We start from the raw sequence: 16,045 nt of genomic DNA, 5'->3' as shown, positions 1-16,045 counted from the left end.
GGATTCCATCAAAGGAAGTCTCATGGAAGAAGAGAGTGTTTGGAAATGATGATCACACACCTGAAGGAGTGACACTCATCACCATAACAAAAATGGAAGCTTACCTGAAAGCCAGTGACCCCTCTTACTCAGAGAGGTCACACAGCACTTGGTTGGATCTCTGATCCACTGAGAAAGAAGTTCGGACGTTCCTCTCCTATGGCCGTGGATGGTATACACTGGGAGGTTCACAGCAACTCAGGATGCAAGATGCAGTGAAGGGAGCCTTGATATCAGAAAGTTTATGAAACAAAATGATTCCACATAGTGTGATACTGTCTCAACATCCATTTCATCATAAATGATATCATCAGGGATACCCCTGATGATGTAATTTATGATGAAATGATCGTCGGGATAGCTGCGTACACCTGCTGCTGCACTTGCTGCAATCGCTGCTTGAAATTCATAAGGATTTTATCTGTTTGATCTGTTGATTGTGACATGATCATAGCTTGGGATTTTATGTAAGTGTACTGCTTAATAAACCAGATGTTGAGACAGTATCACACTATGTGGAGTCTTTTTGTTTCCTAAACATTCTGATATTGAGGCTTCCTACACTGCATCTTGCATCCTGAGTTGCTGTGAACCTCCCGGTATATATCATCCATGGCCATAGGAGTGGAACATGCAGACTTCTTTCCCAGTGGATCAGAGATCCAACCAAGCACTGTGTGACCTCTCTCATCACATGTGATGTAATTTAGCATTTGTTTATATACTGTTGATTTTCTGCACATTAGTATATTTTGATATTGGTCTGTATTCAAACGAATGCACTTTATTGTTTAGCGCTGCACTCTTTTTACATATATTATTTGTGCCTGGTGTCTGGGTTATAGTGCACAGCTGCTTATTAAGGATGAGCATCCCCAATTCGGTTCAATCCAGAACATCCCAACAGGCAAAAAATTCAGAAGAACCCACCAACACTGTTAAAGTCTATGAGACATGAACCTGAAAAATCAAAAGTGCTAATTTTAAAGATTGATATGCAAGTTATTGTCATAAAAAAGTGTTTGGGGACCAGGGTCTGGCCCAGGGGACATGTATCAATGCTTTTTTCATGAGCAGTGATTTTAATAATGCTTAAAGTAAAATAATAAAAATGAAATGTTCCTTTAAATATTGTGCCTGGGGGGTGTTTATAGTATGCCTGTAAAGTGGTGCAGTTTTCCCGGGTTTAGAACAGTACCACAGTAAAATTAAATTTCCAAAGTAATTTAAAACTGATTGGGGCTGTAATGAATTGTCGAGTCTCGGCAATATAGATAAAACTCATTTAAAAAAATGTCTCTTTGGGTCTGGTATGAATATAAAGGGGAATCTCGAAACAAAATAAAAAAAAAAAATTGCATGGGTGTCCCCCCAAAATCCATACAAGGCCCTTCAGGTCTGATATGGAAATTAAGGGAAACCCTTCCAAAATTTAAAAAAAGATGGTGTAGGGTTCCCCCCAAAATTCATATTAGACCCTTCAGGTCTGGTATGGATTTTAAGGAGAACCCTGCACCAAAATAAAAAAATGGCTTAGGGATCCCCCCAAAATCCATACCAGACCCTTATCTGAGCACACAACCTGGCAGGCTGCAGGAAAGGAATGGGGATGAGAGAGCGCACCCCCTGAACTGTACCAGGCCAAATGCCCTCAACATGGGGAGGGTGCCTTGAGGTCTGACAATGGCCTCAGCCTCACAACCCTTACACAGTGGTTGTGGGGGTCTGCAGGTGGGGGGCTAATCAGAATCTGTAAGCCCCCTTTAACAAGGGGACCCCTAGATCCCCCCATGTAAATTGGTAACAGGGTACACTGTACCCCTACCATTTCACAAAAAAGTGTCAAAAATTGTAAAAAAGACAAGAGACAGCTTGGGACAAATAAAATAAAAAATGTCCAGCAATGTAAATCCATGCCGCCCGATGGACCAAAAAAAGCCGCAAAAGTCCCACCTCCATGGGAGGCTCCCACCGAGTGTCGCTTCTTCTCGATGACAGCTGTTTTATAGCTGAGGGCAGGGCCACCCAAAGGGTCTTGTAATGGACTGGGAGGGGGAGCCCATGCTGTTTTTTCAATGAGTTTTATCTATATTGCTGAGAGCCAACAATTCATTACAGCCGCGATCAGTTTTAAATGACTTTTTTCCTTTAGAAATGTAATTTTGCTGTGGTACTGTTCTAAACATGGGAAAACTGTGCCACTTTACAGGCATACTATAGACACCCCCAGGCACAATATTTAAAGGAATATTTAATTTCTATTGTTTCACTTAAAGTATTATTAAAATCACTGCTCCCAAAAATACACACATTTTTAAAACTTTTTTTTGCATTGATACATGTTCCCTGGGGTAGGACCCGGTCCCTAAGCACTTTTTATGATAATAACATGCATATAAGCCTTTAAAATGAGTGCTTTTGGTTTTTCATGTTAGTGTCCCATAGACTTTAACAGTGTTCCGCGGCTTTCGAATTTGCCCCGAACACCGCATATTGTTCATTGTTCGCCGAACACCAAAGTTTGGCCCAAACTTATGCGCGGGCCAAACCATTCGCCCATCCCTACTGCTTATTAACTTTGGTTCCCAGTTCCATATACCCTTTTTTATATTGGCAGTGTTGAAGTGGTTATTAGATTTAACTCAACATAGCACCTTACTAAGATGTAATTGTCTATAAATATTACATAACTGATTTAAGTTTCTCCATTCTTTAAAATAAATAGCAGACATAACTTTTGAGTTTGGTTTTGAGAGTGAGACTTTGTAGTTCCATGTGTTATGTATACCCAATAGCCAAAACTTTTTTTTCACTTTGGATAGAGTAGGGGAGGGTTAAAACCCCTGCCCTGTTATTTATTGCTTCTCTATCATGATTTTCCTCTCTTACTTTTCCTTTAAACACAAAAATAAGTGAGTGGAGATGTCTATAAAGTTAGGATAATGCCTGTCTTTAGACCCCTTTCACATGAGAGGTCCAATTGGGTCAACTCTTCTGTTTTTCAGGTAGACCCGATCAGACGCTCTATTCTCCTCTATGGGCAGTCCGATGTAAACTGACTTGTTTTAGCTGGTCAATTTACATTTAGCTGTGTCCATCCCCGCTCTACATAAGCAGAGTAGACACAGACCTGTCATACGGCCACTCGCTCAGCTCAGGAAGGGATTAGCAGAAAAAAAATGGATCCGCTGTGTGTGAAAGGGGCCTTAGACAGTTGTCACCAGAATAGATGTTCACATCTCCCCCTCCCCCCTACCTCTTGTTCTGATGAGAGGTATACAATTTTATATTTCTCATTCCCATAGATTTCTTTCTGTCTTTCTGACAATGGTTACCAGGACACAGAGAAAGAGTAGATCTACCTAGGGGGAACACAGGACAATAAAAAGTTGACAGAAATCCTAACCCTTCCATACTAATCTTAAACATATTTTTTCCCTAAATATACATGTTATATACCGTATTTATCAGCGTGTAACACGCAATTTTTTCCCCTTAAAATCAGGGGAAAATCACGGGTGCATGTTATACGCCGATCCTCCATGATTTCTGGTCTCTGGGCGGCTTTCAGCCGCCTTCGGCCCTTCTCGGCAGCTTTCGGCCGCCTTCGCCATTTCTCAGCGACTTTCGGCCGCCTTCGGCCCTTCTCAGCAGCCAGAAACCGGCCAAAAAGCGGCCGTCGAGAAGGGCCGAGAGTGGGCGAAAGCCACCGAGTATGGCCGAAGCTGGCCGAAAGCCACCGAGGATGGCCGAAGGCGGCCGAAAGCTGCAGAGATGGGCAGAGATCGGCCGAAAGCTGCCGCACCATTTTTAAAAATAAAAGGCAAGGCTGCCATGAGGACAGGCTGCAATGAGGACAGGGCTGCAATGAGGACAGGCTGCATGACAAGGCTGCAATGAGGACAGGCTGCACGATAAGGCTGCAAATGACACTGACGGGGTTTCAGATGGACACTGATAAGGCTGCATAGATGGGCATTTAAATGTAAGTTTTTTTTCCTTAAATTTCCCCACCCTAAACTTGGGGTGCGTGTTATACGCTGGCGCGTGTTATACGTCGATAAATACGGTATGTAGTGTATTGCCTAGGCCAAAACCACAACCTGGTGTTTTTTTTTGTTATTACTGTGCAACAACAAGCAAATGTGACAGGTGGCATGGATTACCACCCCCCCCCCCCCCAAAAAAAAAGAAAATGGATCTCGTATATATTTCAGTTTTTATAATGCTCACCATCAGACAGCAGAGCAATAAGGATTTGTATTTTCTTAGTAGTGTGATCAAGAGTCACTTGTGTAGCTTAGGATTTATCCTGGATTACAAAATAAAAAATAAAAAATCAAGCAAAGAAATAGTCAATTTTCTTCATAATAAAGAGATGATTGAAGAATTCAGAGAAACCAGCATATATCCATTGAGATAGGTGATCTAAAGATCATGTAAAGTGACTTAAGTGACAACCTCCACCACCAAGAGTAATGGCCGCTCACCTCAAGCGATGGACCCCTGAGTATATCAGTCAGGTCAAACACAGTGGTCCCTTTAAGGGGTTATGTCAGCAGAATTAGCAGGATCACTGGTATCAGTATTAAACTTTCTATATCTCAGGCATATTGTTATCAGATTCCAGGTAAGGTACATGAAATTAAAACAACAAAACCTAGTGCTCTCTGAATGCTTAAAACTATTTAGGTATTACTGCCAACACAGTGGGTAGAACATCACTGCAAGCATTATAAATCTTGTAACTATAAGTTTTGAACAACTTTGTATTGTTGTTTACTGCTGTATTATAAACCTTATTTGATATAAGGGACATAGGGGGTTATTAACGAAAGGCAAATCCACTTTGTAATACAAGTGCTAACTACAAGTGCAAAGTGCACTTGGAAGTGCAGTTGCTGTGGATCCGAGGGGGACATACAAAGAAAATAAAAAATAGCATTTTAGCTTGGACATGATTGGATAATAAAATCAGCAGAGATTCCCCTCATTTTAGATCTACCCCTCAGATTTACAGTGACTGCACTTCCAAGTGCACTTTCAGTGCAGTTTCAAGTGCATTTTGCACTTATTGGGGGTTATTTACGAAAGGCAAATACACTTTGCACTACAAGTACACTGCAAATGCACTTGGAAGTGCAGTCGCTGTAAATCTGAGAGGTAGATCTGAAATGAGGGGAAGCTCTGCTGATTTTATCATCCAATCATGTGCAAGCTAAAATGCTGTTTTATATTTTCCTTGCACGTCCCCCTTCGGATTTACAGTGACTGCACTTCCAAGTGCACTTGTAGTGCAAAGTGCATTTTCCTTTCGTAAATAACCCCCATAGTGTATGATATAGATCAATGGTCTCCAAACTGCGGCCGTGGGCTGGATGTGGCCCTTTGCTTGCCTTTATTCGGCACGTGGGGCACTATTCCTTCCGCTGATACAAGGCACTATATCTCCCACTGACACCAACAATGGGGCACTATCACATCCAATGACACCATCATTGGGGCACAATTCTTCACACTGACACCAATGATGGGGATTATTCTTGATGGGGAACTACTACTCCTACTAATACCAATGATAGGGCACTGTTCCTCCCACTAATACCAAGGATGGCGCGCCATTCCTCACACTGACATTAACAATGGAAATTCTTCTTCTCAATAATACCAATGATGAGACACTGTTTTTATGGAATTATTTTTAATACCTCTGATCACCAAGTATGAGGAATTTTCTACTCTCAATGGTCATAATACGGGCCTCCTAAAGTCTGAAGGCCAGTAAACTGGCCCTTTGCCTAGAAAGTTTGGAGACCCCTGATATAGGGTATTGCTAATCTGTATTGTTACCCAAAAGTAACATATTCTAAAGGGTGCGCCTGGTCTTAATTGTTTTTTTAACTGGTAGAAAACTCCTCTAAATGCATTCCCCATATTGTAAAACAAATAGATGGAGAATCCAATGGTGATAGATTGGCACCATCATTATGTTCTAGTAGAAACAGAAATATTAGTTCTGGTTTGCATTGGCTTATTAAATATTGCTGGTTAGCTACAATAAAATGTAAGACTACATACAGTATGTGCTGAATTGTCACCAAGCGCATACAGTATCTATAAAAGAATGCCTGTCTGCACTTGTATGTTTTTCAGTGTAATAAATTAAACAACCACTTAGCTAACTAAAGCTTGTGTTTGCCTTGAGGCTTGTTATCTTTAAATGCTAGCTTAATATATGATAGTATAATTGTGGGAATCATTATAAATGTTAAATCAAAATTAAATAGGCCTGCGATACAAATCAAACAGATGGTAGCTCTCTTTATATATGTTAACTTTAGTTTTCAAACCTGTTCTGTGAACCTGGAAGTGAAATATTCTACTTGTTTGCATTACCTGGATTGCAGTCAAATTCCAATTTTATTAGGTTACCTATACAACCACACAATTTATTGACCTCACAGTCATGTACAACTCGGATACTGTAACTGCATCCAACAACTGCAATTCCTAGAAGAAAGATGTGAAAAAACAAGAAAGGGCAATCTGATTAAAAAGAACATTTCCCTAAGTTTTGTCTCCCTAGGCCTAGGCCAGTGATGGCAAACCTTGGCACCCCAGATGTTTTGGAACTACATTTCCCATGATGCTCATGCACACTGCAGTATAGTGGAGCATCATGGGTAATGTAGTTCCAAAACATCTGGGGTGCCAAGGTTTTCTATCACTGGCCTAGGCTTTTGTTGGCTTTCCAAAAAATCCATGAATGAGTACCAGTATGCTTCCAGTTTCCATCAATATATTCACATAACAGAAACAAAACAACTCTTCGGGTTGGGGGCATTGCATTTATTAAACTGTATTGCCAATTTAATTTAAAGCAATCTGAAAGCAGTGACATACAGAGTGACAGCAAGAAACAGCGTTTGGATGACTCTATCACCCCCTGTCTGCTTCCTCCATGCATCTCTCCAATTCCTAATAGGACAACTGGCACTAAAGAGTGAGTATGTTTTTCTTCCTAAATATGTGTTTTGACAGTGTGTTTATTTGCATGTTATATAGTCGTTTTTGCTCTATGAATTGTTTATAGTTTGTTTATTGTAGTGTTATATATATATATATATATATATATATATATATATATATATATATATATATATTTTTTTTTTTTTTTTTTACGCAGTATGTTATAAGTATATATACTTATTAGCCTGATTATAGATAAAGCATTATGTACATAGATGTGGTATAAAAGTACAATAATATACCTAACATCTAATGCATCACATGGTTTAAAATAGTTTATAAGCGGTTTGGTTAAAGATTGCAAAATATAAAAGCTGACTTCAATGGCAATCAGCTATTTTTTAACCTGCTTTAGAAAAATGACGAGAAGGTAAATGTTATACACTGATTGGTGTACAAACACAGGTTCAGGGATATGCAGTATGTAGACATTTTGCTGCCATAGGCTCACCTGAATGATGATGCCCATTTAAACAATCTTTGCCTTTTGTGTTGTCATTATTTTTATTACACCTAAAGCCAAAATGCTCCGTTGGTGGCAGCATGCTGTCTAGGTTTTATACACATTGTAAAGATGGCCAAACCAGAGAAGGAGAAATGGTTTCATGCATTTTGAGTAGGGATGAGCCGAACACAGCAGAACATGCGAACAGACAAAAAATGTGTGCAAACATGCAAATACTGTTAAACTCTATGGGACACGAACATGAAAAATCAAAAGTGCTAATTTTAAAGGCTTCTATGCAAGTTATTTCCATAAAAAGTGTATGGGGACCCAGGTACTGCCCCAGGGGATATGTACCAATGCAAATAAAAGTTTTAAAAATGACTGTATTCAAGAGCATTTAAATAAACATTAAATATTCCTTTAAATATTGTGTTCGGGGGCACCCTTAGTCTGTCTACGAAGTAGCGCATCTTTTTTCAGATGTTTGTTACAGTAGCGCAGCAAAATTGCATTTCTAAAGGAAAAAATATCATTTAAAATTGTTCAAGGCTGTAATGTATTGTCAGCTCCTGGCAATATAGATAAAAAATTTTTTTTAAAAATGGTGTGCTGTCCCCCCTCCAGTCTATACCAGGCCCTTCAGGTCTGGTATGGATATTACGGGGAACTCCATGCCAAAATGTAAAAAACAAATGGTGTGGGGATCCCCCCAAAATCCATACTAGGCCCTTCAGGTCTGGTATGGATTTTAAGAGGAACCCCACGCCAAAATTAAAAAAAAATTATCCCCAAAATCCAAAAGTTGCCCCCAAAATCCATACCAGACCCTTATCTGAGCAAGCAGCCATGGCCATGGCCATGGCAGGCCAGGAAAGAGAGGGGACTAGCGAGCGCCCCCTGCCTTCTGAACTATACCAGGACGCTTATATATATATATAGAGGCTGAATATAGAGTCTGCACTGAATATAGAGTCTACACTACAGTCTAATTAATATAATTAATATATATATATATATATATATATATATATATATATATATATATATTAGACTGTATATATTCACTGCCTCTAACTAACCTGCCTGCCTAATCTAGCTCAATCTATCTCTGTCCACAGTCACACACTATACAAGGCCACTATGTAAACAGCCTTATATAGTGTGAGGCATGCACTTAGTCCCCCAGAGCCATGATTGGCCAAAGGCAACCTGCCTTTGGCCACTTGTGGCTCTTGCAGCAGAGTGTGCTGTGATTGGCCAAAGCATGCAGGTCAGGGGCATGCTTTGGCCAATCATCAGACATCAATGCACTGCGATGTCGCAGTTCATTATGGGACATTTCGCAGGGCTTGATTATGCCGCAAACACTCCATAATATTTGCTGTTCAGCAAACGAGCGAACACTCAATGTTCCACTCGAACTTACATTCGAATCGACATCAAGCTTATCCCTACCTGAGTAATAAAGATTCTTGCAACATCCCTTAAAATCCCTAATCCTACAGTTGTCTTGCTGAATTTGCCAAAGGTAGCCAGAAGAGGGAAACAACATTTTCATAGTTTGTAACTTCTGAGTCTTAGAGCTGCCGCTCTAACTCCGATGGCCTGGACAAAGGTCCACAAGTGTTATCGAGGTGACTATGCCTGTGCTCATATTGACTTGGTAAAAATTAAAGAGTACCTAACACCATTATTTTTTTAAGTTTTGGCTAGACTTGTGTGTGGAAGGGTAGAACCTTTGTCAGGTTTTTATTGGTGCCTGTGTTCCCACTGCCGGAATTTCAAAACTGTACAGCTGTCACTGAAATTGGAGATGAAGGGAACCTTGTAAAAGGGATGATGACTGTCTAAGCGGGGATTTCCCCTCACTTTGGGGAAGTTTCCATTAACTTTCTGCTTGGTCTGAAGGATAGGATTGGAAACCTCTCCAACTGAACACAGACAGCCAAAAAAATTACAAGAATTTTGAGCATCCCCTACTTTATCCAAAATGGAACAAAAGGTTTGGCTTTTGATATAGTTTAATGTTACATAGATCAATGTAGTGAGAAGGATATTATTACAATTGGCTACTGTTGTCTACATTTGGTACTTGTTATGCATTTGTAATCCAACTGCTAAATATAATATAATATATATGCCAGTAAGGGTCTCTGACTAGTATGAATTCACAGGCTGATAATTGTTATACATATTAAATATATTTTACAAATGACATGCGGGTATTTGGAAGCTCTTTGCCTTTCATACATAAATCCACTGAAGGAAGGCTGCTTCTTCAGCTTTATTAACTGTTTGTTGTTGCATTTCAATTAGCAAAACATGTTGGCAAATGAAGTCATTAAACATGTTTAATTATTCCAATAAATTAATTCACAATTAGTTATTATTGCAATTAAAACTCAATTTTTAGAGTAGTTACAGCCCAAAGCTAGCTAACAATCAGCTCAACGATATGTTACAATTAATGTCGACTAATGATGCTTTTCCTTTCATGAAAGGGAGAGGAAAGGTTTGTCACTTTTATAAATCACTGGGAGTGTTTAAATCTAGTTGGAGATAGTAAATGACAAAGACACTTACAGTGCTACATAGTTTGAGAGATCTTCAGACAGCCTCTTTCTCTTATACAGTATACACATTGTTGGCCACTATAGGAAAAAATAACGATCTACTAATATTATGTCAATAGCACTGAGACGTTCACCACTCATAAGGGCAACTTTTTCAGTTCAGTTGAGTTCTAAAACATTTTCAACATTGCTCACCAATATCCATTGTTTTTGACATACACTACTACATATTTAATTTCCTGGACAGCAAGAAAAACCTTCATACTTCATAATGATCTCCCAACTTTTACTTAAAAATGTGAAATAAATATTTATTTCTCTGTTCTATGCTAATGTCAAAGCAATCCTAGTTATGCTATAACACTGGAAAATGTGGGGGTCATTTTAAAAGAAACCAGAAAATACAGAAGCTACTATTCTTACCTCCTTGTAAAAATAATCGTTTCCAGGCTTCAGTACTTTTTGAGACACTGACCTGGAACAAGAACGCAGTTTAGGAAGTCAGATTTGAAGCGTTAAAGTTATACTAAAGTATACATTTTTATAGGGCTGCAACTAACGATTATTTTCATAATCGATTAGTTGACCGATTATTGTTTCGATTAATCGATTAATCGGTTAATAAGCTTAAAAAAAAGTGTGGTGTCTAATTTAGTTAATATGTAAAGTTTTAAAAAAGACAATTTATTCTTAAATATCTCTATGCAGTGGTAAATATAAATAGCCAACTATATGGTTAGGGAGTAAAATATCTAATCCACTCTGAGAATAACAGACAGAAGAGATATACTGTACATATTAGAGGGGATATATACTGTATATACTATTAGAGGAGATATACTGTATATACTATTGAAGATGTACTGTATATACTATTATAGGCTATATACTGTATATACTATATACTGTATATACTATATACTGTATATACTATTAGGAGAGATATACTGTACTATTAGAAGAGATATACTGTATATACTATTATAGGCTATATGCTGTATATACTATTAAAGGAGAGATATACTGTATATACTAGAGGAGATATACTGTATATACTATTAGGAGAGATATACTGTATATACTATAAGAGAGATATACTGTACTATTAGAAGAGATATGCTGTATATACTATAATAGGCTATATACTGTATATACTATTAAAGGAGAGAAATACTGTATATACTAGAGGAGATATACTGTATATACTATTAGAGGGTCAATCTGGTAAATATCATCAGACTCATTAACTTTAACCCCATTTTGTTGCTGGCCGATTAATCGATTATGAAAATAGTAATCAATTAATTTCATAATCTATTAGTTGTCGATTAATCGATTAGTTGTTTCAGCCCTACATTTTTAAAATGAATATCACTTCCCAAGGTAAAGATTTAGCTGAAATCCTGCTTCCTGTTATTCCAAAGCTCCTTTTTCCTGCTGCTTCAGCTAGTAGCACTATCTCTGGCCATGATATTTTGATTAAGGGTTTCTCTTTTCCCCTGAAGGGTTTCATAGAGACATCTTTGGATGTGTACCTACAGTCAGAACTAGTGCTGAATGGATGTGCATCCATTCACACACAGCCTATGGAAGTTATTTTCCTACTGTCTGCCCCTCCAAGCTAATTGACAGCTGGAGCTAGTTCTAGTGTTCCTGTTGACCTGGTTGAATGTGTATTCTCACCCAAAAGGAAGTTGGAGATGCTTCACTCAGAAAACTGGAGCTGGCCGCAGTGAATAGGGACTAGGTAAATATTTGTGCACACGTACCATGCTTGTAAAGTAGTGGTGGATGTTTACCATACTGCTTTGCATGCATAAAAAAATATATAATAATAATAATAACATTTAGTACCACATCAACTCACCTCCCATCACTGCCTCATGACATATGCACCTGGTCTTCCTCTGGGTTTGGGATCTAGAGCCATCTTGATTGGCTGAGCCAGAATGACGTACCTTCCATGAATGCATGCAGGAGTTCATTGTGGCACCGAGCTGTGCAACTCAGTGAACATTCTGACAAAGACTGCAATACTTTTCCCATGGAGTTGTCAAAAAATATAGGAAAAAAGAGGATGTATCTACCCACCAGATCCAGCCTACAGCTTTATTATTAATTTTGGCATGAATTACATTTTAATTGTCAATGGAAAAAAGTGGTGATACTATACACCATATGCAGCAGGGGAAAAATATATTTATGCTGCCTGACTTACTGCTAATTAAAATGAACACGAGCAGATGTCTTCTCACCTTCATAACACATCTGTTCATTTTTGGCTAGTTTTACAGGTATAAAAACTTAGAACCCCTGGTGCATAGCATGTGTTATAAAAGATGATTATTTTCTGAGTAGTTGTACCTCAAGTACATGGTGAATTTCCACTACTATTTCAATCTTGTTTGTTGGTTGGTGGGTTGGTTTAGAGTATATATTTATTATCTTTTCCTGTCTAGAACGAAGAAATCAGCCAAAAAAAGAGAAGAAAAAATTGTCCCTCCTTTGTTGTCACCTTTGGGGGATGAACAAGTTCACAGATTGCATTCCAATGACAACAGTTCTTTTAGTCAGGAGAGCAGTATTGCAACTGTGCAGGTTCCTGTTACTTCCTCAAGACACAAAAAGAATGGAAGCACAACAAACACTAAAGTAAGTTGTGTGAGTTTTGGTTTAAAGATTTAGGAATGATGAATAATGTTTTTTTTTTTAATAGTTCTGATCATTTAATGCCAAATTGTAGCAGCCTCTACATAATTTCCATTGATCGGCAGATGTGCTTAAATTACATTTCACAAAATGTCTACGTGTCTGTTAGATAGGAGCTGGGACCTTGTGTCTAGCCCCACAAAGAACAGATTACATGGACTGTTGATTTATAGATTGGCTTACAATCCCTTGAATTATAACACCTCTTTGAAAGTATGGAAGGATTTTCTGCACATAGTTATCACAGATATAAATAATAGTTTCCCAAATGCTCTAACCCCTCCCTTCTATTTCCAAATCTTAAAATATGTTTAGGTTGGACTCTTTCTTCAACCACTTAGTGAACCAAGCACTGACCTGCACAAGGTAGCATACAATCAAAATGGTGCTATTTAGTGTGACTAAACTGCTTAAGGCTGACTTTTGCATACTTGCTATTGATTGCTTCATATTGTTGCACTTTGCATTTGGTTTTTATTTTCCGATATCAGAGTCTCCTTATTCCTTAAAGCAGGGAGCAGGCATATTGCCCATCAATATGTGATTTTGCAAGGGGATCGTTTTGTTTAGACATTTTATTAGACTGAAATTATTTTATGGAGTTTATAAAACTTGGTATATTTGCCATTATTGCCAGTCTAAAAGAAGGTACAGATTTAAATAGGGTACTGAAATTCTCTGGGTGCAGGTGGAAAAGCCCCATATTAGCATTAGGTCATCCGCTCTCATTGCCTGTAGCTGTCTGAAAAGTACTCTACTCTGCCAAGGTGACACATATACTCAAATGTTTAGTTTCCTTTTCTGTAGTTACTTAGTTTTGTTTCCTTTGTAGGTTTAAATACTTTATTTTTTAGGCAGATGATGTATTCTCCATACTCTGAGCCATTTATCTTGTATTTACAGGAAGATGAGCACAGGAGACCACCAAGCAGTGGCATTGAAACTCTCCCGCATCATATAGAGCCTGATGTATGGTCATCCATACCTGCAATAAACAATGGCAATACTGATTCTCAAAGAACGAGGATAATGTTTGATGAAGCGTACGTTAATACATATTCAAATTAATGTTTTTCAATAGATGTGGGTCGTGTTTTTATTTTTTTATTTATTTTTTTACAGGATAATCCATTACAATCTTATCTGTCAAAAGAAAATTTTCAATTTGCCTGGAAATACCTCTCTTTAGTAATTGACCATGATCCACATGTCTGACAACCTGGTGTTTAAAGTGGATTTAGAGGGAATATAAAGTTGTTTGCATAAATTTTTTTAATCATGGTCAGGACTTTTTTTAGCTGGACAAATATGAAATTTTACACATGTCGCATTCTTATGTTTAGCCAGCAGATGGTGCCCTTAGGGACTTTATTTGTTTTCCGCTATCATTGTACCACCTGATGTAAAAAATGAGTCTGATTTACTACAGGCAAATATAATGTTCACATTGCAAGGGAAGTTGCACATTACAAGGGAATTTGCCCTTGAGGAATGAGCTGAAGCTCTGCTGACTTTCATCATCCAATCATGTGCAAGCAAGAATGCTATTTTTTATTTCCCTTGCATATGATTGGGTATTCTTTGTGAAGTGAAACTTCACCACATTCACTAAACCTTGGGGCAAATTCCCTTGTCAAGTGCAACCAGGGCCGGTGCTACCACTAGGCGGATTAGGCAACCGCCTAGGGCGCACTGCCGCCTAGGGCGCCCGACCGCTGGCTATTTTACTCCCGCACTGTATGTCCTCCATAGAGCCATGTCAAGCAGCGCCACCAACCTCCCGCCCCCCCCCCCTCTTCCCCGCTCTACAGTACAGTGTTACCACACAGTAATCCCTCCTTTCTGCTCTTCTATCATACGAGCTACCAGCAAGTGTCACATGTCTGTCCAGCAAGGCGGCGTCCAGGGCGCTCTCTGATCACTGTGTATCACAGTGTCACTGTCAGGCAGCAGCAGCCCCCTTCCCCCCTCCCTCTCCCTCTCTGCTCTCCTTCTGACACTATCAGACAGTCTGTGACATGTCATGTGACTGTCCCACCATAGAGCACACAGCAACACTCTCCATTTCCTGTGTGTGTCCAGGCCAGCAGCACAGCCCCCCTTGGCTCTCCCCCACACTCTCCTGGCCATCACTACTGGAGTGGAGAACATGGATGGAGGATTCATGATGGAAATGGGATATAGCATAGTGTGGCAGTGGCTCTCTGGGCTTGGGGACAAATATAGCTTGGGCTGGCTATCTGGAACTGGAAGAGGCATCAGGCACTGCACCGATACAGAAGCAGCAGGCAGGTACACAGGCAGTACAGCAGAGTTGGTGCAACTGCAAGCGAGGAACAGGTGTTACTGGTGTGCTAAGTAAGAACTGTTGAGTTAATGAGATTTTATATGTGATGACAATGAAATGTAATTTTAAAATGTGTGTGTGTATGTATTATATTGATTGATCTGCTCTGCCAAATGCCCCCCCCCCCCCCAGGCTGCATTTGATGGTCACTGGTGAGGCTGTATTTAATGGGCGCTGGCAAGGCTGTATTTGATGGTCGCTGGCGAGGCTGTATTTGATGGGCACTGGCTGTATTTGATGGTCGCTGGCGAGGCTGTATTTGATGGTCGCTGGCGAGGCTGTATTTGATGGGAGCTGGGGAGGCTGTATTTAATGGGCACTGGCAAGGCTGTATTTGATGGGCGATGGGGAGGCTGTATTTAATGGTCGCTGGCGAGGCTGTATTTGATGGGTGCTGGCGGGGCTGTATTTAATAGGCTCTGGTGAGGCTGTATTTGATGGACGCTGGGGAGGCTGTATTTAATGGGCGCTGGCGAGGCTGCATTTGATGGTCGCTGGCGAGGCTGTATTTGATGGGCACTGGCTGTATTTGATGGTCTCTGGCGAGGCTGTATTTGATGGGCACTGGCTGTATTTGATGGGCGCTGGTGAGGCTGTATTTAATGGGCGCTGGCGGGGCTGTATTTAATGGGCGCTGGCGAGGCTGTATTTAATGGGCACTGGCGAGGCTGCATTTGATGGGCGCTGGCGAGGCTGCATTTGATGGGGACTGGCTGTATTTGTTGGTTGCTGGCGAGGCTGTATTTGATGGGCACTGGCTGTATTTGATGGGTACTGGCAAGGATGTATTTGATGGTCACTGGCGAGGCTGTATTTAATTGGCGCTGGCGAGGCTGTATTTAATTGGCGCTGGCGAGGTTGCATTTGATGGGCGCTGGCGAGGCTGTATTTGATGGTTGC

The 16,045-nt window shown here is 39.8% G+C and overlaps 1 protein-coding gene across 1 annotated transcript in view; it reads left to right on the top strand.

The window, feature by feature from the left end:
* The window catches only part of AFF2 (ALF transcription elongation factor 2), a 763,943-nt gene that overhangs the window by 686,149 nt on the left and 61,749 nt on the right, over positions 1 to 16,045 (top strand). The window contains exons 12-14 of the mRNA XM_077487656.1: positions 6,921 to 7,042; positions 12,549 to 12,741; positions 13,702 to 13,841. Coding sequence (XP_077343782.1) covers positions 6,921 to 7,042; positions 12,549 to 12,741; positions 13,702 to 13,841 — 455 coding nt within the window. The remainder of the gene's footprint in view (positions 1 to 6,920; positions 7,043 to 12,548; positions 12,742 to 13,701; positions 13,842 to 16,045) is intronic.

Source organism: Lithobates pipiens, unplaced genomic scaffold (assembly GCF_037356315.1).
Source record: "Lithobates pipiens isolate NorthernLeopardFrog02 unplaced genomic scaffold, aLitPip1_a1.2 Scaffold_1, whole genome shotgun sequence".
NCBI classification, from domain to species: domain Eukaryota; kingdom Metazoa; phylum Chordata; class Amphibia; order Anura; family Ranidae; genus Lithobates; species Lithobates pipiens.
The sequence above is the reverse complement of the archived record's forward strand: the minus strand, read 5'-3'. Positions and strand labels throughout refer to the sequence as shown.